Source organism: Fusarium oxysporum, chromosome 3, assembly GCF_000149955.1.
Source record: "Fusarium oxysporum f. sp. lycopersici 4287 chromosome 3, whole genome shotgun sequence".
In the NCBI taxonomy this organism is placed as follows: Eukaryota; Fungi; Ascomycota; class Sordariomycetes; order Hypocreales; family Nectriaceae; genus Fusarium; species Fusarium oxysporum.
This window is the reverse complement of record NC_030988.1, coordinates 3,256,971-3,283,721: the sequence shown is the minus strand read 5'-3', so window position 1 is coordinate 3,283,721 and position 26,751 is coordinate 3,256,971. Positions and strand designations below refer to the sequence as shown.

The following is a 26,751-nucleotide window of genomic DNA, read 5'->3' as shown; positions in this document are numbered from 1 at the left end:
ACACCGAAGCCGTCCGACCAGGCAGAAGTACAATAAGATCGCAAAGGGATTGGAAGCTTTAGAGATGAAGGTGGCCGTTCAGAATGCGCGGATTACTGGTCTCGAGGAGCAGGTGTCCCAGCTGCGGCGAGGGAAGAAAAGAAAGGCGGTACCAAACCAGAACCGACGATTCATGGCTCTGTCGGAGAATATAGCGGCTGGAGAAGCTCTTCCTGACTCAAAGGAGGCAGAAATTGAGGTGGACGTGGATGAGGAGGTCGAGTCGGTGATTGAGGTGGGTGTCAGGTCAGAGGACGAAAGTGATGACTTTATGGTCGTAACAAAGCACTGCCAGCGCACACGCAGCGGTCGGGAGGTCAAAAAACCACGCGGACAGTAAAGTTTGAGCAATTTTCTAGAAACTTTCTCCAAAGCCTCATTTATTAATTGAGAATCGGGCCTATTTTTGTGGACATCAAAATTTGGATTTTGTATGGGAGGAACGAAATTTTGGTTATGCATTAGGTGGGGTTATGCATTAGGTGGTCCTGGATGGTAGTTGAAGCCCACCTCCGGAAGGTAGCAACCTCAGACGGATGGCAAGTCCCTGCAGTTGGCACATCTATAAGGGGTGATATACGCTGGTTTGTATTGATAAACGCGAGAGTTAGGAGTTTATCAATTGGTATACCTAAGATAACTGTCGAGATGCTACTTAAGGGTAACAGCCTAGCCATCTTTACTTCAAGCGGAGCTCTTATGATTATCCTTGGCGTAGGGTTGAGTGGTGTGAATAACGTCTTCTAGGGCCCAAGAATAAATACTGTGAGAGGGTGGTACTGTAGGCTTGGTATGGTGTAGTGGTGCTAGTATATTTGCACTATATCTCCTTGAGTTTTCGGATGCTTACGCTCCGACCCTTCCGTACGGCTGTCTTGCGGAATACAGTGTTTATCACCCGCGGTTGGTTCATCGTCATGAGGGTGTCATGTAAAGCACTCGGCTAGTGGCTGTAAAAACCATGAGAATCGAATGTGGGAGATCTACAGTACGGAATTTGGTGTAAGCCATTCTTATATTTCTCCACATGTCGAGGGCCCGAGGCATCAAGGAGATGTGTCGCACTGAGCGTGCTTAAAGGGTTAAAGTAAAATGTGTTAAGCAGCAGCAAATGTGTGTTGATTGTTGTCTTAAGTTATTTCTTGTGCGGGGTATTCCATCCCGCAGAGTTACTTAAAGCATATAGCTAGATTACTAATGCCTACCCTGCGACACTGTGCCTCTCATCGAGAAAGCTCTTGTCATCATAGTGACTGATGACTGGGATCTCATCAAGAATTGGAGGGGACTCCATTGTTCTCATCAAAATGAATTCGTGGTGTTTTGAGGGGAATTGACACGAAATCTTTCACGGATTAAACTTTCCGTACCCCTCACGTACTTCCGGGGTTCCCAAGGTCATGTGGGGCGAGGTACGGACTGGAGGGCTTCACGCACTCAGGAGATGAAGAATTCCAGGCCCCAAATCAACATTGCGTGAATGCTTTATTTAAAACCCATATACCATCACCGCTTATCAACCAGACCATCTCTGTCCAAGTCCTGCACGTGCCGTGCCTCCGGAAGCGAAATTCTTGAACCATTCCCAAACCGCCATCTCCTCTGGACTAGTAAAGACTCTTCAAGTTTATCCATCAGCCTGCCCAGAATCCATTTGCTCTCTTCCTCGGCACCTAACAAAGGGCTACCATTCCCTACCCATGACCATTTAAATACCCTATCCGAATCGTCCTCGTTTGGATAGTGGCGAGTTTTCTCCAGGTTTACCTTGCAATGTGTCTGTGGGCTGTGTTCATCCTCGCCGATGAGTTTGAGGTACCAGACCCACTGGTCGAAGGTGTAGTGGTGTGGCTTAGGCTCTTTGAGATGGCCAATGACGACTTGGAGCTCGGAGATGAGAAGAAGTTGGAAATCGGTGCTGGTGGCAAGCTCGTGAAGGCCGTTATGGCGCACGTCGGAGGTGAAAAGTGATTGAGCCCGAGTGTTCTGTGGGCCAGTGATTTGTGAAACCGTTTGGCCGCCAAAAGAAACATCGAGCAAGCCTCTGTCATCATTCCGGAGAGAAAGTCCATGAAACTCTGCCGTGGTCCCAGCTGATCGTTGGTCAATGTCCTTCGAGGATGCCACCGGTTTCGGAGATCCAGAGTCAAGATTGCCCGGGAAGACTTTGCCAAATGTTATCTTGCTAATAAAGCTCTTCAAATTTCCGGCAAAGCCTCGATCATTCGGGAGGATCGTGAAGTTTCCAACTAAAATGGTTCCATCTCGGATGATCCTAACCACAGTATCACTCGCATTTGAGATAAGCACTGTCATAGTGGGCAGGGCTAAAAGAGACCAAAAGACATAGAACGACCTACCTGCATTGGATATTGGAGTTAGATCACCATATCCAATAGTCGTCCAGGCCTCGAAGCAAAAGTAGAGTGCATCAAAGTATGACCAGTCTTGATAGGCCTTCTCAGCCCTCTGAAAGACAAAAGCGCCCACTAGCCACAGAACGAGCCATGTGAACGTGGAAAAAGCCATAGCTACCCATCTTCTGCGAATTGAGGATTTCGCCTGAATTTTGCGCATTAGGGCAAATTCAGCTCTGCGGCGCTCGAACTCGGTCTCTCGTGCTTCGTTTGATCTTGTGGGAGGGGTCTTGAGTTCTTCGTGAATGGGTTCAAGACTCTTGCTGTCACTGCTGTGTAGCAACTTCCGGATGATCTTTCCTCGTATTCTGTCATCGACTCGAGCCCCAACGCAGCGCCTTCCATGTTCAAGGACTAGGTTTCTAACTGAGCTAATAACTAGGCCCAGGGATATGATGCCAGCAAGGGCGAGTGGGATCAAGAGTGCTCTTCCAAGGTCGGTCACGGGATAATAGTCCCCAAAGCCAACAGTGAAGAAAGTGACGATAGTCCAATATACAGCATCAAGGTAGGGCCAGGATTCTATCTCGGAGAATATATAGGCGCCAAGGAGGAGATATATGAGCAGCAAGATGGTTTGCAACATTAAGGTGCGTTGACTTGAGGTCAGTAGTAAGTCCTTACGGTAGTGACCAGTACAAGCACCCCAGAAAGTGATGGTCAGAAGTGAAGCGTCGACAAAATAGAGGATGGCTGCCCATATGCCATAGTAAAATGATTGAGACCATATAAGCTCGTCTTTAGAGAACGCAATAGCTTTGAGAGGTCTGGAGGCAGTGGCGGTTAGAACGGTGCGGCAAAGAGAAGAGGCATACCTGTTTGTCCTATATCAGTAACCAGATCGATAGTGAGTTGTTTATAGTACCATCCAATTATTGTGATAGGCAGGGCCAGGTTAAAGCGGACGCGTCTCGCCATGTTGAGTAGAAGGAAGAGATTTGAGATGATACCAGCAAGAAGCTGGATGGCCTCGACGATGGATAGCCTATATAGAGAGCATCAGAGAAGATCTTCACTGATCGAAATACTTCCAGGGCATACCATGGCGGATCAGGGACTGAAGGAGCGTCCTGGATATCTCCCCCAGGAACCAGTTGCTGTCGCCACGGCTCAGCCAGGGAACAGATACTAAACGCCGAAGCAACAGGGCCTAGAGTGCCCGCAATCATGGGAAATGCTGTTGAGAGAAACCACCAACGGCTGCGATCCGAAAAAAGTGGCACATGTTAGTGGCAGTCCAAGTTTGAGCTATTGACCCCTGGCTGTTGGCTCTTGAGGCTTACCTGGGTTGAAGAGAAACATCACCAGTGTGCATATGCTTCGCACGAGGGGTATCATTTCTGACGACCCGAGCATGTTGATCGAAGCTTTCGCTGAGAATTTCCTCCTCGTTGGGGGCCATAGCGTCTTATCACCTCACCGACCTCAATGGAGCTCAGTAAAGATAATTTCAAGCCCGAAAGATTGAAGGAGGTGAGACGGGTGAAATAGGTAATGGCTTTTTATGCCGAAATATTCCACTTTGATGATTGATGAGGCACTGACGATAAAACTTGAGAAAGAGCACTCGCAAATGATGACGTTAGTAAGTTGATTGCCTTAACTTCAACAGTGGGCAGACGTTCATGGGTTTTGTCACTTTGGGGTTTTGGGGACTGCACGTGTCAACGCTCACTAAGCTCATCGCTTCGTAACTGAAATAGTCGACTGGTTTTAAAATTGATACTATCTGTCACGAACAGACTGTTGTTTTTGTTAGTCTGTTGAACCGCGAATGTTAGCATCACCTGATATCTAAGCTACTGGACGCCGACTTTGGTTATTATCTCCCGGTTTGTCACGAGGCTCCTTTCCGTACTTTGTTCCACTCGACCCCATGTACAAGAAAGTTACAAGACTTTTGCGTTATCAAGACTCAATAAAGGAGTCATCTCTCTCTAATAGGACGACCTCCAGTACTGCTACGATAACCTTTTTTCCCCCCCGCCGGATAATTCATTGGGGTTAACCCTTCTGTAATTCCTGGGACTTTGAGCGCGATACGGGTCAGTTAGTACGGTCTGATTATTACACCCTGATTGATTGCATCACCCTCTCGTCACCGCCACAGAACCTTATGACAACCGAAGAGATACACAAACAAAATATGATCATGAGTCTCTCAACCATGGTACCTCAATATTACTGTCAGTGGCGATACTACAAACGGCATAAACTGACATGGGTGAGTCATTCATACGCTTTATACGTCATTGATAATGACATCTGTAACAGCTTCTTGAGCCCCCAAAATGTGAATATGTGCTAGGCGATGTTTCTTTGGATCAAATTTCCAAGGCGTCGATACTTCCTGAGGCTATATTCACACTGGCAACTCTGATCGCCTTTTCGCCGACCTGGAACATCGACCTTTTCGAGTTCAAAATGCCACTTCCGCTTCCGTACGGACACACTGTGTCAACGTGTGATCGGTCTTGCTGCGCTTCTTGTCAGAAGGCACAGCCCTGTAGGATTTTGTTTGATTCGAACTAGCCGATGGGATAATGGGTAGGCCTTGGTGATGAGGCGATTGAGTTTGCTAATGCCACCCACTAATTGTGCTTTCCAAACTCAGTCGGCCACGCGCTCCCACCCTCTTGACCGTGGGTGTCTACGTATAACAAGGTTATGAAGTGGTTTAAAACAAGCATGATCATGATCTGACTCCGCTTTCTTATCCGGGGGTCATGATATCACCGCCCTGGGTTGGGGCGTCGATTCCAGTCTCGTTGATCATTGTACAATCTATGCCGATAGCTGTGGTTCGAGGCATATGAAGAATCAAGAGAGTAAAAGGAGAAAGCGCTTAGAATAAGCAAAACCCATATCGTGTGTCTTGGCCGCAACCCTTGTTGGCTAAGAGCGTTCACTAATGCTAAGCGCAGCAGTTTGCCTCACACCTGATGTAGCCGGTGGTGAGATGTCAAACTAGCGGGTTTCTTCAGAGATCTGAGATCTGTTATTATGTAGAAATTTGCCACCCCAGGGATCTATACGATTAGGAACGTGTAACTTGTAGTGCCCGCGTCAATGTTACAAGCTCCTGATGCCAGCCTAGACATCCTCGAGCGCAGCACTATAAACTATAAACTATATTAGGCCCAAGTTTCCTTCGACGTTTCTACTAAACCAGATCATCCTCATGTTTGGTTTCATCTCTTGTGTCCACTGTTGAACACTCGCCTACCTAATTCCAGCATAGACTAACACTTCCCAAATCAACAGCGCCATGGCCACGAGGGAGCTGTTAGTCGTCATTCTGAATCATACGAATGAGGAACTCAACCTCGAACCCCAATCCCCGAGCCTTGACCATGGTCATTGGATAGACGCGCCAGATTCACGGCCACCGCAGATGATATTGGCAGGTGAGAGTGGTATGCTGCGCTGCAAGTCGAGCCACATAGGCGGGGGGGTTCAGGGCTCTGTTACATACCGAGTTGTTGGATTTGAGGCGAACAACAGGGTGACGTTTCTGTGGAACGTAACTTATGTCGGGCCAAACAAATTTGACTACTCCTGCGCAATCGACGCTTTTACCGTCAAAGTCTTGGGCGGGCGGGGAAGTCAGGCTGTCGTCGTCTTCGTATTTGGTAAGTTGACCACTAATAGTAATAGCAGTCTATCTGAAAGCCTGACAGCTCAAATAGAACCAGCTTGAGGGCAGATCCAAGATGGGATGATGGTGTGTTCGCAGCAGTGACCAAGTATCCCCTAGAGGGTGCTAAGGCTTCAGTAGGTGGCTTACCCCACAGTTTGATAAATCCATCATTCAGCCACATATGCATCAGCTGAAAATTTACATGTGATATGACCTTCCTTCCGTGAACCTACTGGAGTATTAGCGCACTAAAGTGGGATAATTTAAACAGCTTGTGCTGACCGCCATCATTTCATTGGATAGTAAGACCTCTCATCCATCGAAGGTTACATGGCTCTGCAATGTTCGCGAAGTAGTGTGTGTAGTTATCAAACCGAAAAAGTGCGGAAGACAAGTCCACGAAGGTGGTTACGTAGCCGTGACATACTTATCTCTGAGGGACGATAAACCTTGGCCCTGGGGAGCATGCCTTGGATATAAATATCGTATCAACAGAGAGAACGTCAGGGCCGCTCTCACCCTCAAAAGCTATCAACTTTCATCTTATCAAGTCTCTCGTCGTCGTCGTCGACTCGGGTAACTGATTATACAACCTCATTGGATTGGACATCACCAAAATTCTGCAAAAGCATACAATGTTGGCGTGCAATCGGTTGATCCAATTGGCAGCGTTTCTGGTCTCGCCCGCCGGTATGTTAATGTCTCAGCTGTAACAGTGAGCCTCGACTGAATTTGTGATTTAGTGGCACAATATGGAACCACGAATGGGGAAGTCTTGTCATTTCTTGCGCCGAGAGCCGTTACAGATGCCCCCAATGGATACGCCCCAGGCCGAGTCTCATGCCCGCAGAGACGGCCGATCATTCGCAAGGCAACGACCCTATCAACTGAGGAAACGTCATGGCTAAAGCTTCGTGGCAATAACACCATTTCAGCGTTAAAAGACGTTCTCACTCGAGCCAACATTGGCGACATAGACACTGACGCGTATGTGAATGGCATCGTGAGTGATGGCGGCGAGTTACCGCGGATTGGCATTGCCATCTCTGGCGGGGGTTATCGGGCCATGATGAATGGTGCTGGTGCCATCGCCGCATTCGACAATCGAACCACGAATTCTACAGATAAAGGCCATCTAGGCGGCATTCTTCAGGCTGCAACGTACCTCAGTGGCCTGTCTGGGGGTAGTTGGGCTGTAGGAAGTCTCTATGTCCAGAACTTCACGACGGTAGAGTCCATCATCTATGCATCCAGTGGCTTACTAGATAGCCTTTGGCAATTTGATAATTCAATCATTGAAGGTGTGTGATGACAGAATTCCTGATCAAGATATCTTGGGTGGCGCTTACTCCGACAAATTCTAGGGCCAGCAGACTTGTCTGTAGCACAGTATTACCGCGAGCTATACCAAGATGTGAAGGATAAAGCCGATGCGGGCTACAACAAGACCATAACCGACTATTGGGGAAGAGCCTTGTCATATCAGCTTGTCAATGCAAGCGATGGAGGGCCAGGTATGAACTTTTCAGCTAACATTGGAATAGAAAGCTAACAACCGCCCTAGCATATACCTTCTCATCGATTGCAAATGACATCGAGTTTGTTGCCGCGACGGCACCTATGCCTATCATTGTTGCGGTGGAGCGGACGTCAGGACAGCTTCAGATAGCGGGCAATTCTACCATCATAGAGTTCAACCCCTGGGAAATGGGATCCTACGATCCGGGACTTGCCGCCTTTGCACCTCTAAAATATATCGGCTCTGACTTCAGCAACGGTACCATCAAGCGAGATGGGAACTGCATCGCTGGGGTTGATAACGCCGGGTTTGTCATGGGGACGTCTTCATCTCTGTTTAACCAGGCATTCCTGCAGATTGAGAAGGCTGAGAATGTCCCAGACTTCTTGCTTAAAGCCATCAATAACACCCTGGCGGACATTGGCGAAGAGAACAAGGATATCGCCAACTGGCCCAACCCATTCTATAAATACAACCCCAGGAACAACTTAAACGCTAATAGCACGGTTTTAACGCTCGTCGATGGTGGTGAGGACTTGCAAAACATTCCCTTGCATCCACTGCTCTTATCCGAACGCCAAGTGGATGTCATCTTTGCTGTTGACGGCTCCGCTGACACCACGACTCACTGGCCGAACGGCACAGCCCTTGTGGCAACGTATCAGAGTTCCAAGGAGGGCGCCTCCACCCAGAATAGCGAGTTCCCAAAGGTTCCAGATCAAAACACGTTTATCAATCTGGGCCTAAACAAGCGTCCGACCTTCTTCGGTTGCAATACACACTCCAACAACTCAGGACCAGTGATTGTTTACCTACCCAATACGCCGTATACATATCAGTCCAACTTCACAACCTTTGACCTCGAATACAGTGACACCGAGCGGGATGAGATCATTCGTAACGGCTACAACGTCGCAACCATGGGCAATGCCACGGTGGACTCTGTTCATACGCCTGACGACCGCTGCAGAAGAGACAGCAAGAAGAAGGCTTGACCCAGCCCTGGAAGGACGACAAGGGAAACGCATCCAAATGTGTAGACTGCTTCTCGAGGTACTGTTGGAATGGTACGACAAACTCAACGATTCCGGGTACATACGAGCCGGAGCAGATCATTACCAGTGGTGTAGGGCACCCAGCACCGTTTGTGATGGCGGTGGGAGTTACCCTGTTAGTCAATTTCATTTTGCTGTACATTTGACTTAAGTCATAGTCATCAAACATTGAAAAAATAATATATGCGATCACTATAGCTCCCGTGTTCTATGGTGTTCCCACGTAGGACAAAATCCGGCACGGCAGATACATGTCATAGCCACCCCAGTATGCTAGGTTATTGATTCAATCTGCTGCATTCTCCATTTATTTAAAATTAGCTGAATATGCTCTAGATATGGCATACCCCTCCCAACACAAAACAAACTTGAGTGTTGCCAGTTGCGGCTAGACCGTAGTTGTCAAATATTGGGATGAATTGTGTATTTTCCGTCGTCTTGTGTTTTTTTTCTTTTCTTTTCTTTTTTTTTTTTTTTTTTTTTTCTCCCGCTTCCTATTTAAGGTTTAAAGCAAGCTCTATATCTTTTCTGTGCTATGTGGAATCAACTGGAAGCTGCTTGCTAAGCCTGTGGTAATAGGTGACAACTGTCATCTTTGATGACATATCTATCAGCCTTTCAATCTACTTCCATGAGCTTCCTTTTGAAAGTATTCAGCGGTAGTAACCGAAGTAGTAGGCATTATCCCCTCAGTTGTCGAAAGACTCCCGCCAGGTCACTCCGGGGATGTCTGCCCAATTAAAATGCGAGAATGAAAGGTACATTATTCCCTACCTAAATTAGCCCATGATAAATGTCCCAACGATATTTTGAGTTACAAATCGCGACATCACACTGCTCACACTCCCAAACTGATTGAGGCCTCTTCTTATTGTTGCTGACCGGCGCCAAAGGCTTTCTTGAGGCTCTTGGACGTGGCTGCCCAACCCAGTGGCCCTAACAAGCAACGCAATTAGCTCTTTTTCCCTTCAGGACAAGATTACCCTGTGCCATAGACGTAAATTCGTCTCCGGTCCAAAACTTCTGCCTTGATTAACTTTCCTTATGGCACGCTTTAAACAATACAATACAATTTATTACGCCCGGCGGCCTTTTCTGACCGAAAGGGCACTAGTCGCTAATGCTTACATACAACGCCTACTTTTCGTCCTCGTTTCCCCAAGGCCATGCTGTGCCACACATTGTTCAAATTGTGTCCGCATTTTCCTAAGGATGCTTTAAACAGCTCGTTATAAATACGCCGGCGCCAATCCTTTTGGCTCGTGAAGGCCACGCACAGTATTCATTGAGAACTCATAGATGAGTTTGAAATGATTTGTATGACGATTTTGACGAGAATGGTTAGTGATGCGTCTGTAGGTTCCCCTCATGTCTCTGTCATGTGACTGGGGTCATATGGAGCAAGGTACTGTTAGATTGGCGGCTGGGAATTGTTGGATACGCAAGTGGGGTTGATGTCCAATTAAAATGGGGTTATTTTTCGCGCTTGAGGATCAATCTCGTCCCTAGGAGCTCGTCTTTCTTCTGTCTCTGTTCTGTCCTTTTTAGGTGTTTCCCCGCTACTCGGTATTGATATATCCGGGGACCTACCAAATACACGATTCCTTTATCGAGGCGCTATCACTAATCTAACAGGAATGGGCTCCACTTTCCTTTATCACCAATATTACTCTTGTATCCAGAAAAGGAGGGCTCCCTGACAGACTGATCAGAGAATCAAGTCGACAATCAATAACATCATCACATTCTGGTCCGCATCTTAATACACTCACCCCATCGTATAGTTGCGTATCCAACACAACTGAACCAAGAATATACACACATCCAATGAGACACATCAGAGAATCAGGGCTCGTGACACCTGTTCAACAGGTGCCAGTGGGAGCCAATCTCACCCAGCACATAACTTTAGATATTGTTACGCAAAAATGACCTCACCAGTTAGTTGCCGGAAAATTGCGCTTTGGTATAGTAAACGTAGCCATTGGGCACTAGATGATTGTGAATTCTTGTTTGCACTCTGAGAAAGTCTGAAGGAGACGTGGCTATGCATTTAACCCGCACTGGCTCCTGTGTCCAGCATGCCGGAAGCAACTGGCGTCATGGATTTAATGACAAGAGCTATTAACGGAACAACACAGTGGGCTTTGACATACTTTCCGAGCATGAGCTGATGTCAATGAGATGAAACCCCCGCCAAATCCGCCATGAGGATTACCCCCAACGGCCGGCCGTCTTTATCCTTGCTCGACCCGGCGGGGAGGGGGACGCCATGAGCACCAATAGGCCTAGAAACAAACCGTTTCCTCGCTTACCTTGTCATTAGGCCTCATAGCCCTTTATGCTTTCCGAGGCTTCCAGGCCAAGGGCTCGGGGGTACAGTTCAGGGCTCGCATCCGACCAAATGAATACGAATTAGAAATTGAAGGATTGAGGCGGGAGAAGGTCTAGACCAAACCTCGCGAGCCCCCTCTTCTGCAGTGAATGCACCGCTACCCAAATTATGTGGATACCCCCCGGAGCCATAACAAGGTACGACAGATGGCTCGAGTATGGTACGACCCCCATGTCAGGCGCCAACCCTTAACTGGCCTTTGAGTCACGGTGACGTTGCTGAAAGTTAAACATCGCCCTTTGGATGGGCTAAGCGGGAGCACCGGATCATACCTGGTACTGGCCTTCTTATACCAGGCATTGGTGGTTGAGATAGCAGTCCGCTGTTTCGTCTCGAGTGGAAAGAATCCTTGATTTCAACCATCAAACAATTTCTTGGCTACTCACTACTTATTACTAAGGAGATTTTACTACCGAGAATGACGAGTAGTGGCAGTGGACACAAGGTCGCTTCCGTAATCCTGCGATTTCTTGAGCTCGCCTGCGGTGCGATCGTACTGGGTCTCCTTGGCCATTTCTGCGATCTTGTCAATGAGGCTAGTAATATCAGTGTCGATGGACGAATTATCTACGCTATGGTCGTCGCAGGCATTACTATCGTCTATTCGATAGTGTTCTTCGCACCGTTTGATATTCTTTTCATGGCTTTTCCATTCGACTTTATCCTCTTCATCATGTGGCTTGTCGCGTTTTGCTTGCTCGAAACGGTGAGGACTCCCTGCTGCTCTATTGTGGACGATAGCTCAATATTCTTGGGTTATGATAGAGAACGAGGAGCCACATCTGCAGTGCAGAGTGGTACTACAACTATTGGGGCTATTATTGGGGACGTTTCTGGAGGGTTGGGCCGGTGGGCAGGGTCAGCATCAATGGAGCCGGATGTTCGGAATGGCGGACTGTTCTCGCCTTTTCGATCATCGTCTGGGTGCTTTACCTCATCAGTGGTATTCTAGTAAGGAACCGCCTCCCATGAACTGGTGGCCAAACGTTAATCAGAAAACAGGGCATATATGTCTTTACCGAATACATCCACTTCAAAGAGACAGTAAGCTCGGCCAAGCAGCAGATGAGAAAATTGTCGCAGTGAGTGGAATAGACGCCTAAACCGCAGTAGCACTTGCTAAAACTCGCATCTTATCAATATCTAGCAGCAATTATCCTGCCAATGGCCAGAATAGGGAATCTACTGCAACGGGAGCCGCTTAGGAGGAAGTCAGTTCTACACAGCATCGGTCGGAGGTGTAATTGAAGTATACTCGTTTTATCAATCTGTTTATCGATGTCTAGTGCTTAAAGCGCTATGTTAGGTCCAGGTCGGCCAGGTTTAAGATTGATATAATGTAGGTTAGTCTCTTCGGGTTTACAGTGCATGGGAAGTCTAAAATGTCAATCATGGTTTGGGGAGCAATCTAGAGAGGCGGAAAATCCGATATTATAATTATGACTCGAGATTCTTCATCCAGGAAGAATGGTTGTACTTCGAAGAGCTATCCATTGGCATTAACATTTATATTGGTAGGAGAAAATTCCAGCAAGATAAAGCAGAGATTCACATCTCGGAGTAATCGAAAGAGTGGTTGGTTAATAGAGCACGGAATTGAGACTAAAGGCAATCTCCTACATGCTATTCATGCTACGCTGAGAGGGGCCAGACATCGCAAAAAGACTAAACTTCTAGAACTCTCGCTGTCGGGGTATAAGCAGGAAATGGAAACCGAGATAATGTCGCATTTATGGTGAGTCTCTCTATCAGTGATAGCCATCCCGAATTTGTTGGAAAATCCGGGAATCCCCCTTCCCTTCAGGATTCAGACTAACAGTCTGAAAGTCCTAGATTTAAAGTTTAAAGTCCTAGATACAATTATCTAGAGATATAAACCCGAGAATAACTCTCAGCTCAATAAAAATAAAAAAAATAAAAAAAAAAACAACCAAGTTTTACTTACGGCAATTACTACACCGGCGTGACAAAATGGCTACACCGGCGTCACTCTTACACAGGCGTCGCTTTTATGGCTTCTAATTCGCTCCTTTTTCCTTCGACCCATAGGCAGGGTTCAAATCCATACCACGAAATCCACATATGGATCCATAATGTGGATCCATATCCATTCCATTCCATTCCACGTGGGCTTCAGCATTTCCATATCCACGCCACGAAGCCCCTTCCACATGTTCCACATGTGGAAATCGTGGAATATTTTAGGTGGGGTTCGAAAATACCTTGATTTCCTTGTGAAATCCCGCATATCCTAAGTACTTTCTATCACCCACAACAACACAACATCGATTTGCCACCCCATTTTCCTCCGTACACAATGAGTCCATTCTGGGGGCTTCACTGTTACTCGCGTTACTACCCCAAATCGAAATGGCCACTCCCCATCCTACCAAGTCAACCACATCCGTTCCAGAACGAACAGAAGAGGACAATCAACGGCTCTTTCAGCTCTACAAAAGCTGGATCTTGACGGAGAGAGACGGCAAGGCGCGTCTATAGGTATATCGGTTCGGCTACGAATATCCAGCATAACAAGAAACAGGAACGTCGGTGGGTGTGTTGCCTTTGCGTCAAGCAACGGCGGATTTTAATGGACCAATGACAAAAACATTGACGTCACCGAGGGCGGGCGGGACCCATTAATTACCATTGTTGGACGAAGTAGGTTTCCATTCCACGAATTCCACAATATGGATCCATTTCCATAATGGATCCATTTCCACCCATTCCACATCGAAATTATTAGTCAGCATCCATATCCACGCCATATTCACAAATGTGTCGTGGAGTGTCGTGGATTTGAACCCTGCCCATAGGTACATCCACGCAAAGGCGGTGAAGACAGCTCCCTTAACAAGTCCTCGCTTTTGGTAAAGAACCAATCGGGTAAACCAGTTCTAAAGCGAACATCACAACGAGGTCTAGTTTTCACTGCAGAACCAGGCCAATTCAACTATGCCCTAGAGGGCAGCTATCTATCTCGCTATCCTCTAACTACCCTCGAAGGAAGCACCTCCTCGTCTCAATATCTGAAGAGGAGAGGCCAAGATACGAGACCTGCTGATCCTGCAACAGATCTGTAATGCTGTTCAGACAATTCTGGTATCCATCATGAGACATCGTCCCTCGAGGTGGCTGCCTGTGTAACACCATCTTGCATGCCACTTCTCCAACACTACACGCGGCAAAGAGGTAATTAGTGTAGTAGCTAGCTGGTGAAGAGCTTCATGGGGCCCGTCAATCGTCGCGGTGAGGAGCTAAACTAGAGGTACAACGAGCAGTGTTGGCAGATTCTAAATGCACTAACAAAAAGGGATGGACCAATCAGAAGCCGTAAAAATGACGCCTGTGTAAGAGTGACGCCGGTGTAGCCATTTTGTCACGCCGGTGTAGTATTTGCCAAAAAAAAAACACAACATGAATATATCGATCTGGATCAATGGACCGAATACACGTAATGTCTGACAACATTCTGCTCCACATCTTAATACACTCACCCCATCGTATAGCTGCGTATCCAACAACACCTGAAAGGACAGAACAGACAGAAGAACGAGCTCTTGGGGACTAGATTGAACCTCAAGTGTGAAAATTACCCTCATTTTAATTGAAATTCCCAACCACCAATCTAACATTTCATTGCCCCACCAATTGCCAAAGGTGCCATGGGCTACAGGTCAAAGCTTGAAAAATCAATGGCCTCAAGCCCATCGTAACTATATAAGATTGACAGTCATGACCTCTAGCGTAATTCAATACTTAGCCGGCCACATGGCCTAGACTTCTCGTTGTATCAGGATATTGTGGATATGTATACGGCAGTCAACACTCCGAGGGGCTAGCAATGGTAGATGAAATGGGAAAGATGAGTAAAGCAGATGAGCTCAAAACCAAGAGAAACAAGCTTCAAGGTTCCTCGAAGTCGGCGATGGAGGGTATCACAGATATTATCGCCAAGTGGCCATTGAATGAGCCAACCTCGTGAACACTTTAGCCTGATCTTTATTCTTATTCTTGGCTTCAGAGAACCGAGTCAGTATGCGCTGCTGGTGATTCACATCGGGATCTGTTACGTGCACCGGGGTCGGTGCACGTAACAGATCCCATTCACATCCACAAATTTATGTCAGCAATAGCTGGGGCGAAGGTGACGTTGTCGATGCATCATTCACACTGTCATCAATTTAGATTCCATTCACGTATTGTTAACACGAGCCGCAATGAATGGGGCGGACGTCTTCAGGTGCTTGAGCCATGCAGATTCTTGATAGGATTATCCATTGGTTGATGCGTTTCTGGTCAAGTATTTGGGTGGCTGAATTCAAACATCTTTGCGTCAGGCAAAAAACGGGGATAGAACCATTGGGTGGGACCCCACCAAGCTTTCTTGTCGATAAGACAGAGCCAATCAAGCCACCACATGGTCCATGCTGGCATGGAGACTGGAGGACCTGGTGCGCTAAAACTTCCCTAGATAAGCAAATGACGGAGTACTGTAGGAGGATGCAACTTCACCTTGAGGATTGAATAGCAAGAAACAACCAAGTGTTTCGTTTCTTAGCCGATGCGCTCAACTATCATCATATCTCACAATGAGATCACCGAAAATTGAGAAATGCACGATGATGGTCAGAAGAATAACGAGAGAACGCCACTGTCCAAGTCAACACAATTCATAATACGACAGAGTCCGTATATCCCTAATGTATGGGCTCCGTCTAGACTCAGTGCCAGGCGTCCAGGAACTCGAAAAAATCAAGCCGAACCAACGTTTCCGACTTCATTGGTAAAATGAATTCCGTGGAAGGTAAGTCGACCCCATCAAGCTTGTCCTTGAGTTTGTACTTGCGTCAATGATAGCGCAATGTACAATTGTACAAGGTAAGCACTGGTGTAAATAACCTTGCGACGAGAGATCCAGAAGTCTGGATAGCTTCAACAAAATTGCGTCATATCTTGCCCTCCCGACGTTGATTAGCCCGGACAACAGGCTCGGCTCTCAGTCGCGCATCACATGCAGAATGTGTGCAGCATAAGTCTCGGGTGCGACATTCTCAAGGTTATTCTACCAAACTTAATTTCTTATGTACCAAACGATACTACGTAGAAGCTAAGACTTTCTGCACCTAAAATTTATAGTTTAGTCACTAACTAGAGTAATTCTTCTAGGCTATCTCTGGGAGCAGTCTCGATCCCAACTTTTTTGATGTCTCTTTATCTCTACTCCTCGCTGGTTCTTCCAGACCTACGCATCTCGTTGGTCTGTCAAGCCAAGGTTTAATTGCTTCCCTGTAAATATATTGATAAAATGTCCGGAATCTCGCAACTTATGCGCGCTCCGTCCGGTCAAGCATTAGATCTCGACTATTCCACTACGACGCCGAAATGACTAACATCTGGAGGGGACCCTTTGATCTTCATGGCTCCTCTACCTCCCTCTCTCCCGAAGCCGGGTGGCGCTGCTCTTGGTTGCTACAGTACGTACTGTGATGTACATAGCACCGCTGCAGAACTGAATGCGGTGTCAAGTCCAGGATCTTGTTCGGGTGGGTGTTACCGATGCATACAAAGCACGAGGTGAGTGGATGGACTCCACAAGAGTGGTAAGAGGCGGTTCAATGGTGAATGACCCAGTGGCTAAATAATAAGATATAAATTTGCAAAGTTTTCCACGCGTCGTCCGCGATGTTCTAGCTTCCCTCACTCGAGCTCCCATAATTATTCATTGCACTCTTTCAACAACGCATCAACTGCCAACTCACCTTGTCTTCCAGCGAGATCGTATCAAGAAAGAAGTCGTCCTCTAACTGACGCAGGCGTCGAGCTTGACGAGGACGTTTTCAATTGTTCGCTCCTTTTCTCTATTTCATACCAAGTTCAATTGGTTATCCTTATCACATCCTATTAACATGAAGTTTGGCGAGCAACTTGAGCGCGAGTCCGTTCCAGAATGGAATCTTCGTATGATACATCCCTCCTCATTGGCTCAATTACATTATATTAACCAATTGTCTCTCCAAGCAGATAATCTTGACTACAACTTTCTCAAACATGAGATCAAGATGTACACTGCGCGCGATCAGGCCACAGCCATGGCTATCCCCGGACGTAAAGACGAAGCCTTGTCTCGATTCGAAGACGGCTTTTACATGGAACTTAGTCGCCAGCATGAAAGACTTCATCTGTTTGCCTTAAGTAAAGCAGATGAAATTTCGCGCCGGTTAGGTATGGTTTTCGCTTGCAGCTCTGTGCCATGTCTTGGATGGCATGCGACTATATGCCTAAACTGACATCTAAACTAGAGTGCCTCGCCAAGAACATTGACCGATGGGCGTCGAAGAACCAAGATCAACTTGCCGATGACTTTGCCATAAAACACCAAAGGAGATTCACTAAGTATGAGCGGGAGCTGGTTCGTTGCGGCAGTGATATACAAGCCCTTGAGCGCTTCATCAAGGCGCAAACTATTGCCTTCCGAAAGATCACCAAAAGGTTTGAGGTGCATCATGGCTTCATGGTGTAGATTTAAGATAACATATTTACTGATTGGTTCCTCATCTATAGAAATGGACTGGGTCTATAACCTTTGGTACCCGTCTCTACAAGAATATTCTCTCCGATCCCAAAAGCTTTACTCGCTACGATTTCTCCTCCTTACAACAACGATATCACGACATCATTTGCACTTTCAACGCCGTCGCTCCCGCATTGAGCGAACCTAGCTCGCCAGAATCTCCAGTACAGTCTTACCCACGTCAATCTCTCTCGGGTTCCCTTAACTCGGCGAACCGTCACCGCTCCAACCGCCCTCAACCTACTTTCGAATTCTTACCTCCGCCCCAAATGGAGGGACCGACAAAATACTGGAATGAATATGACAATGGAAGTGAATGCGCAGGCGATGATGATGAATATGCTATATATTTAAATCCAGATAAAAGTGCCAGCTTCCCGGGACTCGACTCTCTGCTAGGTGTCTTCAAAGGACCTTTAAAGAAGACGGAGGGTTTGTCTAAGCATGACAAACCTGGGGAACGACAGGCTTTACTTGGCGCCAACCGTTCACCTTACCAATACTCCAGCACAACCTTGAACAGCAGCGAGTCTAACGTGGTAGCGGGATATGCCAGTTCAGACGGATTCCCCACGACCAGATATACGACCCATTATGCCCTCCCTAGCCTCAACCAACAGCAGGGGCACTTGCACCGTGAGAAGACCTTGTTCTGGGGCACTGTTAGCTCTTTCGCCGTGTCTTTCCTGCTCTTCCTTGTCGCCGGCACGCTCATCTACACCGGCCGACACAAGCTCCGAGCCGAAGTTGACGCGGGCGTTACTATTGGTGTAGTTGCGAGTCTATTCACCGCGTGCAGTGCTCTCGGTATGACGATATACCGGCACGACCAACTGTCATTACCATACCTACTAGCAGTTTGGACTACTTTTGTCACTTCTTGTGTCCTCAACGGCATGCTACTAATTCTTGTCGTGAGAAACTCCCCATAAGGTTCCTGCCATTCTTATTTTGTCGATTGTTTATGGCCTCAAAAGATTGAACCACGCTGGCCAGAGGGCAAAGTCAGGCAAAGAAAGTTCTGCACAAGCTGCCCTCAACACTACCTGGCCCGTCTTGGTTGCATGGTATGTAGAGTCGAGGCAGAGATCTCAAGCCGGAGAGACTCGAGGAATCGAGGTTTGGGTGTGGCGTATACTGCCTTTCGCTGGCTGATGACGACCGTGATCACTGATCAGTCGCTGCATGCTGGTTCTTCGGTTGAGATAGACGTGCAGGCGGCGTGTGCCCAGTCACATCATGTATCCCGACCAAGTTATCGTCACGCCAACTCTACACAATGGTCAAAGTGTGAGCCGCTCTGCGTGGTCCACCTGTGACTCTTCTCGCCCAACCCTTCACAACCAATTAACGGGAAAAATGAGAGTGAAGCGGAACAGGTTCGAACAGAGCTCTTTTGTGGTCATTCAGGATCGTTCGGGATTAATGAGATCGTTAGTTGTCCTTTGCATCATAGCTGCGAGATCCACCATAGTTCCGTCGGCTGGATTGGACGATGTGCATCTGAAGTGATTTCCCCCGGCATTTCAAAGCCGTCGCATGCGTGCGCTGTTGTTTGAGTGATTGTCAGATATTTTTGGGTTGCAACACTGGTAACAGTGGACAAGCATTTCGTGAAATTAATAGAGATAGCGAGATATATCTGAGCCAAACAAGTGATGGGATTGTAGCCTTGGTCGCAAGAGAATTCGATGGCTGAGAGAGTCGTGGGATGAGGAGTCCTTCAAGTTGAGGAAGGATAGGATGTTTTTTTCAGTGATGCAAGTGACGCGTTAAACCACGCATTCACCGTGACGTGAAGGAAAAGCCAATCAACAGCGGCAAGACGCGGCAGCATAAATTAATTACGTGTCAGCCACAAGCCAGGATCTGCGTGGGTGCCGGAGCTGTTAGATTGGCGGCTGGGAATTGTTAGATACGCGAGTAGGGTTAATATCCAATTAAAATAGGGTTAATTTTCACACTTGAGGATCAATCTCGTCCCCAGGAGCTTCTGTCTCTGTTCTATCCTTTTTTTGGTGTTTTCCCCGCTACCCGGTATTGATATATCCGGGGACCCACAAAATACATGTTTCTTTTATCGAGGCGCTATCACTAATCCAACAGGAATGGGCTCCACTTCCCTTATTGCAATATTATTCTTGTATCCAAAAGAGGGGTTTCACCCCTCTTGACAGACTGATCAAGACAATCTTTACAATCTTTACAATCTTTACAATCTTTACAATCTTTACAATCTTTACAATCTTTACAATCTTTACAATCTTTACAATCTTTACAATCTTTACAATCTTTACAATCTTTACAATCTTTACAATCTTTACAATCTTTGTTAACGTTGTGGAGGCAGCCGTCTGGAAAGTCAAGCGGGGCGCGACGCGACGCGAAACGGCGCGATGGACGCGGTTGCGGACAGCATCGTTGTGACCTCTGAGGACGCCTGCCCTCGGGATTCCAGCATGCGCAAATCAGACCGGCCACGAAAGCTAACAGCGAAAGGAATGGAGAACTTGTCCGGTAATGTTGGGATAGTAATGCAAGCCCTGATCCGCGAAGTACGCGACGAAACAATGAAACAGATGGCGAAGGCGCAGCAGGAAACCGTGAAGGAAATCACGACTTCTCACGAGAGAATCATTGAGACTCTGTGGAATGCCTGGAAAAAGGAGCAGCAGGCGCTCAAGCAAATGATCGAAGGCCAGGAGAAAGCGATTAGGCAGCTGCAACAGGATATTCAAGGCATTCAGGCGCAAGCCGCACAGGAACGAAAGCTGATGCAGGAACAGATTGACGAGCTCAAACGAATGCAGCAGCACGCCCCACGCGATATCGAGCCCCTGCAAGTGCAGGCCGCCGAAGAGATCAAACGCATCCATGAGAAATTAGACATCATGGCGCGGCACGCCGTAGCCGGCTCCGCCCGGACGAACCCCAGGCAGTCATTTGCAGACATAGCCCGTATGTCGCCAACAGAGGGGCAGAATGGCGGTGTTAGAGGCCCCGAGGTGGTGTCATCACCTACGCCGCCGCTTTCACCCCCTGGAGAGGACCTGTTCTGCACGATAGACATCTCCGGAGTGGGCGACGATGACAGTAACAAGGCGCAGATCGGAGAGGTCCGACAGGCTATTGAAGCCGCTGTGAGGACAAGAAAGAAGGACGAGAGATGGAGATGCGCAGCGGTGGTGAGAGGGGCCAGGAACGCTAACATCATCAAGGTGATCTGTAGAGACGTGGCGGAACTTCACATGGTTCGACAAGCAGTGTTGGAAACAGATATACCGGGGGCAAAGCTCCTGAGAGAGCGGCTGTACCCGGTCAAGATCAATGGGGCTAACCGGTCGGCGGTCCTGGACTCGAACCATAACCTTCTTTCCGGCGTTGCTGAAGTACTCGGCCAAGAGAACGAAGTGACGATTGCTAGGATGAACTGGCTTAGCGATAAGGGAAACGGCAAGGCATACGGGTCGATGGTGATTTACGTGACGAAAGAAAGCGATGCAAGACGGCTCTTGGAAGACAAATACTTTCACCTCGCAGGCGAATCGGCGAGAACTAGCATGTTCGAGCCTAGAGCCGAGGTGGTGCAATGCTACAATTGCTGGGGGCTAGGCCACAAGGCATTCGTCTGCAAAGAAGCGCAGAGATGCGGCAGATGTGCGGAGCGAGGACATCACCATGGACAATGCGAATCAGCAGAGCCAGTGTGCGTGTCATGCGGAGGACGGCACGAATCATTCCGTCGAGCATGTCGATTGCGTCAAATGCGAGGAGATGAGCACTAGGCTACAAGTGTACCAACTGAACGTGCGTAAGAACAATAAGGTGCACCTGAGCATGATGAATGACAAAGGACTTGAGGACTATGTAGCGCTGGCGGTGGCAGAGCCATGGGCATGCACAATCGAGGGACAGGTGATGACGGTGCCTAATCACCACAGCAACTGGACGAAGATGATCCCCACCAAGACGCGTGAGCCGCGTGTGTCGCGATGGCCGATCCGCAGCATGCTCTGGATACGGAGGGACTTGGAGGCAGAGCAGGTCCCGATACCGTCACCAGACCTGACGGCAGCGATCGTCAGGTTCCCTGAGCGTGACGTGCTGGTTGTGTCGGTATATATAGAGGGGAGAAACGAGCAGGCACTCGAAGCGGCGATGGGACAGCTGCACACGACGATTGCAAAATTCCGCAATGGGTCCGGCAGAAGAACTGACGTGATCTTGGTAGGGGATTTCAATCGTCACGACACACTATGGGGAGGTGATGCAGTGACGGGAAGGAGGCAAGGCGAAGCTGGACCGATCATAGAGCTGATGGGAGAACATGGCCTTCACAGCCTGCTGCCCCGAGGCACGAAAACGTGGGAAGGCCCAGGGGGTATAGCGAGCACGATTGACCTGGTGCTGGCATCAACGGAGCTGGCAGACGAGATGACGAGCTGTGGGATACATCCAACAGAGCATGGATCGGACCATCGGGCGATCCGAACGGAGTTTGACACAACACCGCCGGAACGAACGCCCAGCGACAGACTGCTATTCAAAAATGCACCTTGGTTAGAGATCAAGGAGAGGGTGAGGACGAAACTGGAAGCGTTGCCGTGTGGTGGCACAGTGCAGGCTCAGACGGACAGGCTGATGTCGGTGGTGCTGGACGCGATCAATGACCTGGTCCCACGAGCCAAGCCGTCGCCTTATGCCAAGAGGTGGTGGACGACGGACCTGACCCGACTGCGGCGGATGTACACATACTGGCGCAACCAGGCAAGGGCATGCCGGCGACGAGGACGAGAGGCAGCAGACCTAGAACAAAAGGCCAGAGAAGCGGCAAAGGAGTACCACGACGCGATCAGGAGGCAGAAAAAGGCACACTGGGACAGCTTTCTCGAAGATGGAGCCAACATCTGGCAATCAGCCAAGTACCTCTCGCCTGGAGGCGAAGCAATGGGTGATAAAATACCTCCTCTAAAGAGAGGAGATGGAACGACGACGAGCGACAAGGCAGAACAGGCAGAGGAGCTTCTCAGCGTCTTCTTCCCCCCTCTGCCGGCTGTGATCGAGGATGAAGAGCGCCGACCGGCGCAGCGAGAAATAGCAATGCCAGAGTTGACGCTAGAAGAGGTGGAAGAGAAGGTGATGGCGGCCAAGGCATGGAAAGCCCCAGGCGAAGATGGACTGCCGGCGATGGTGTGGAAGCAGCTCTGGCCAGTAGTAGGAGACCGGGTGTTGCATCTGTTTCGGACATCCCTGAGAGACGGAGAGCTGCCGGTCCAGTGGAGGAGCGCGAAAATCATCCCGCTCAAGAAGCCGGGCAAGGACGACTACAAGGTGGCCAAGGCCTGGAGACCGATCTCACTTCTATCGACGCTGGGAAAGATATTGGAAGCGGTCATGGCGGACCGGATTTCGTACGCGGTAGAGACATTCGGACTGCTACCTACCAACCATTTCGGCGGAAGGAAGCAACGATCGGCCGAGCAGGCACTCCTGCTCCTCCAAGAGCACATCTACAAAGCGTGGCGCAACCGGAAGGTGCTCAGCCTGATAAGCTTTGACGTAAAGGGAGCGTACAACGGGGTGTTCAAAGATCGATTACTGCAGAGACTAGAAGCCAGAGGCATCCCCAAGGGATTGGTGAAGTGGATCGACGCTTTTTGCTCCAATCGGTCCGCGACGATCGTGGTAAACGGCTACACCTCTGAGCGACGGGACCTGCCACAGGCTGGACTTCCGCAAGGATCGCCCTTGTCACCAGTGCTGTTCCTGTTCTTCAACGCAGACCTCGTGCAACGCAAGATCGATGCAAAGGGTGGATCAATCGCTTCTATCGACGACTACTCGGCCTGGGTGACGGGCCCGACAGCAGAAGCAAACCGGGCAGGCATCCAGGCCGTCATCGACAGAGCATTGGAATGGGAGAAACGAAGCGGGGCGACATTTGAGGAGGACAAGACGGTCATCATACACTTCACGCGCCATCCCGAACGCACCAATGAAAGCCCGTATACGATCAAAGGCCAGACGATCATCCCAAAGAAAAATGGCAAGATACTGGGGCTGGTGATGGACTCGGAGTTGCGGTACGAGGAACACATAAAGGAAGCAGCTGCACGGGGCCTTCGGGCGGCCATGTGTCTACGGAGACTGAAGATGCTAATGGCCCGAACGGCAAGGCAGCTGTTTGTGGCAACGGTGGCCCCGACGATGGACTACGCTTCGAACGTGTGGTCCCACCGACGCGGGGTGAGAGAGACAAAATGGCTGAACGAGGCACAGAAGATGGGTGCGCAAGCAATCACGGGAGCCTTCAAGACGGTTTCGATAGCAGTAGCGGAAGCGGAAGCGGGCATTCTACCCATCGGTGAACGCCACGCACAGGCCGGCACAAGGCTCTACGTCAATATGCAAGCGCTGCCAAAGACGCACCCGCTAGCGACACTCAGAGTGAGGGAGACACGGAGATATTTGTCGCCGTTGACGAAGTTAGCACTCGCCCACGAAGGCGTAATAGCACGGATGGAAACGATCGAGCCATATGCGCTACCACCGTGGCATAGGCACATGGTGGTGAAGTACGACTCAGACAAGGAGGCAGCGGCGGATGTAGACACAGGCGACAACGTGACCGAGACCAGCAGCATGAGACAAGTGCTTATCGCAACGAGCGCCTCTGCGAGAAACGGACTAGTCGGCATGGGTGGCGTCGTACGCAACACCGCCGGCGGAGGAGTGAATGATGATGTTATAGCAAAGTACTCCGTCACTCTTGGCCTGAGAGACGAGCAAAACGCATACATGGCCGAGCTGGAAGCGATAGCAATGGTCCTGAGGTGCATGCCTGATGGGCTCCGACACCGAGAAGTGATTATTGCAACAAGAAACCGATCGGCGCTACAAGCAATTGCGAAACCTCGACAGCAGTCAGGGCAAGGCACCATCCGGGAGATCTATAAACATGTCGAACGACTTGAAAAGGGTGGTAACACCATTGAGATGCGCTGGGTATCGTCCACAGACGAATCTTTCACACTGGGAGCAAAAGCAAAAGCGGAAGCACGAAAAGCCAGAATCGTGGCATGCTATCGGGCAAAACTACATAATATAACAACGTTAACCGTTCCACAGAACTGAGTGCATGATGCCTGATGGGTTCAATTGTTTCAACTTGAAAGCAGATGACTGTTCGCGAGTCTCCGACTGGGGGAAGAGATTGGAATGGTCTCAATGACAACAGCACGTTGGAGCACATTGAGTTTTGCGTCGGTTAACTTACTCTAGTGCCACTTACGATCCCCACATTTGAAGTTGGAAAGTTTACTGTATTTGGTGGAACGAACTTTATTCATCATTCTTGCTCAGCCAACAGCTTTGGCATCCGTTCAGGAGCGGAGGCGGTACGCAGCTAGTGGCTATTTTCGTTTCGTCAAATTTACCAGACCAGACCTAGCCACTTCTAGACGCCTACCAGACCTAAATAGAAACCTGCGAATAACTGGGACTGAGAAGAGTATGTGCCTAAATGAGCGACTAATTTCCGCGTACCGTCGATAAGTCGACGACTTGGCTTAGGATGTTATGGAGGGGCATGGAGGGGCACCAGTTGGGGGGTTGAGATGACGTAAATATTAACAGTTTTCGCATACGCATAGGCACTGAATAAGCATAAGATGGGCGTCCTCCGCTGCGTCTCATCTCTGCTCTCATCCTTCTGCCATATATCGCTGTCATCAAATTCTATCCAGACTTCCAAATTCATGTTCCCTGCCTCCAGCTGAATTCTTATGCACTGGTAATACTCACTATGAAGTTCTCTGCTGTTACTTTAACCATCTTCCTTGCGGTCTTTTCTCAGGTAAGCTCATCACAGAGCATTCTCATTACTGTCAGGCCACTAAGATGTTATCCTACGGGCGCAACGAAGCGAGGTCTCCTCCATCAAAGACGCAGCGTCCTCTGCCCTTGAAAGTGCCAGCGGCATTGTCTCCTCCGCCAAAGGCGCAGCGTCCTCTGCCGCGGGTCGAGCCTCCAGTGCCGTCGAGAGCGTCCGTGGTTCCATCTCCAGTGCTGTTGAGAGCAAGACCGGAAACGCTGCCTCGACCGCTACCAGCACCGAGGCTTCTACCTCTGAGCATATCAATACTGCCGCGGCCGCCAGCATCAGCAGCGATATTGCCAGAATCAGCTCTGATATCCAAACTGCAAAGGGCGCCGTTTCCGCCTCTCTCCATTCAGCTCTGGAGTCGGCTAGCAGCGCTCTTGCGAGTGCCAAAGCAAGCGCGACTGCTTCCGCTACCACGTCCACAAGCACGTCTCAAGCCGCCGGTGCCATGCCCACTGCTGCCGTTGCCATAGGAGCCCTCATGGGCGGCGCTGCCGTTCTCGTTAATATGTAAACAGGCATGACGTTGACGATATACTACGGCGGTATGCTCCAATCAGGAAGACAACTAACGTCGGGCTGACTGACTATGAGGCAAATAGTCATGTGCACAGGACTGTGTGGGGCTCAAGACTCAGGATTAGTAGGTGCCAAAAAGGATATGCGGTATTGGATTGGTCTCCAATTCCGGCATCTGCTGTTATTGAAATGTTAATTGGTTAGGGAAGGTATTTTTAATAGTATTTATGAAAGGCCTCTCGGTTATTAAAGCCTCTTATAATAGCATAACGTACATGACAAGAAAATGCACCAGACAAGCGAGCGGCGTCAGCCAAAGGGTGTAGGTTTATCAAGTGTAACCAATGAAACCGGATAGTTGGAGTTTCGAGCTGCCCGGTTAGAGGACTGTTTCAGTATGTGGGATAACCCCTAAAGCTAAGCATTTAAGAACAGTTAGAAAGAGGGTTCCAGGCTACTCAAGGAGTAGAGGAGCAAGCAGCTCAATTCAATCATCGCTTCAGACCACATCTGTTGTTGCACCCCATGATCCACTTCTCCTCTGAGAAGTTGTTAGCAACAGTCCCCCACCACTGGCCTACCACCCTCTTTACTATGTAGTAGTAATATAGCTAGATCCAGCTGGAAGGCTGCTAGAGAAGCCTCTAAAAGTCAGAAGGCCTTGAAAAGGGCTCAAGATAGCCTCTTTTTCCTTCTATACCTCTCCTTTTC

General features: G+C 48.9%; 6 protein-coding genes across 6 annotated transcripts; 5 read left to right on the top strand and 1 right to left on the bottom strand.

The window, feature by feature from the left end:
* Window positions 1-1,545: 1,545 nt before the first annotated feature.
* Window positions 1,546-3,858, bottom strand: FOXG_06669 (uncharacterized protein; the record flags this gene model as incomplete). The annotated part of the gene is made up of 4 exons (XM_018385346.1): window positions 1,546-3,271; window positions 3,322-3,441; window positions 3,498-3,656; window positions 3,740-3,858. 4 exons carry the CDS (start codon window positions 3,856-3,858, stop codon window positions 1,546-1,548), a joined length of 2,124 nt encoding a protein of 707 aa, XP_018242655.1.
* Window positions 3,859-5,724: 1,866 nt separating this feature from the next.
* Window positions 5,725-8,610, top strand: FOXG_19342 (lysophospholipase; the record flags this gene model as incomplete). The annotated part of the gene is made up of 5 exons (XM_018399555.1): window positions 5,725-6,088; window positions 6,766-6,786; window positions 6,840-7,397; window positions 7,461-7,610; window positions 7,661-8,610. 5 exons carry the CDS (start codon window positions 5,725-5,727, stop codon window positions 8,608-8,610), a joined length of 2,043 nt encoding a protein of 680 aa, XP_018242654.1.
* Window positions 8,611-11,483: 2,873 nt separating this feature from the next.
* On the top strand, window positions 11,484-12,270 carry FOXG_19341 (uncharacterized protein; the record flags this gene model as incomplete). The annotated part of the gene is made up of 3 exons (XM_018399554.1): window positions 11,484-12,008; window positions 12,068-12,147; window positions 12,216-12,270. The coding sequence occupies 3 exons, from the start codon at window positions 11,484-11,486 to the stop codon at window positions 12,268-12,270; spliced, it is 660 nt and encodes a 219-aa protein (XP_018242653.1).
* Window positions 12,271-16,484: 4,214 nt separating this feature from the next.
* On the top strand, window positions 16,485-16,710 carry FOXG_19340 (uncharacterized protein; the record flags this gene model as incomplete). The annotated part of the gene is made up of 2 exons (XM_018399553.1): window positions 16,485-16,542; window positions 16,595-16,710. The coding sequence occupies 2 exons, from the start codon at window positions 16,485-16,487 to the stop codon at window positions 16,708-16,710; spliced, it is 174 nt and encodes a 57-aa protein (XP_018242652.1).
* Window positions 16,711-16,974: 264 nt separating this feature from the next.
* On the top strand, window positions 16,975-18,571 carry FOXG_06666 (uncharacterized protein; the record flags this gene model as incomplete). Its single annotated transcript, XM_018385345.1, has 4 exons — window positions 16,975-17,026; window positions 17,090-17,290; window positions 17,368-17,564; window positions 17,630-18,571. 4 exons carry the CDS (start codon window positions 16,975-16,977, stop codon window positions 18,569-18,571), a joined length of 1,392 nt encoding a protein of 463 aa, XP_018242651.1.
* Window positions 18,572-25,443: 6,872 nt separating this feature from the next.
* FOXG_19339 (uncharacterized protein) lies at window positions 25,444-26,035 on the top strand (the record flags this gene model as incomplete). The annotated part of the gene is made up of 2 exons (XM_018399552.1): window positions 25,444-25,494; window positions 25,568-26,035. The coding sequence occupies 2 exons, from the start codon at window positions 25,444-25,446 to the stop codon at window positions 26,033-26,035; spliced, it is 519 nt and encodes a 172-aa protein (XP_018242650.1).
* Window positions 26,036-26,751: the final 716 nt, after the last annotated feature.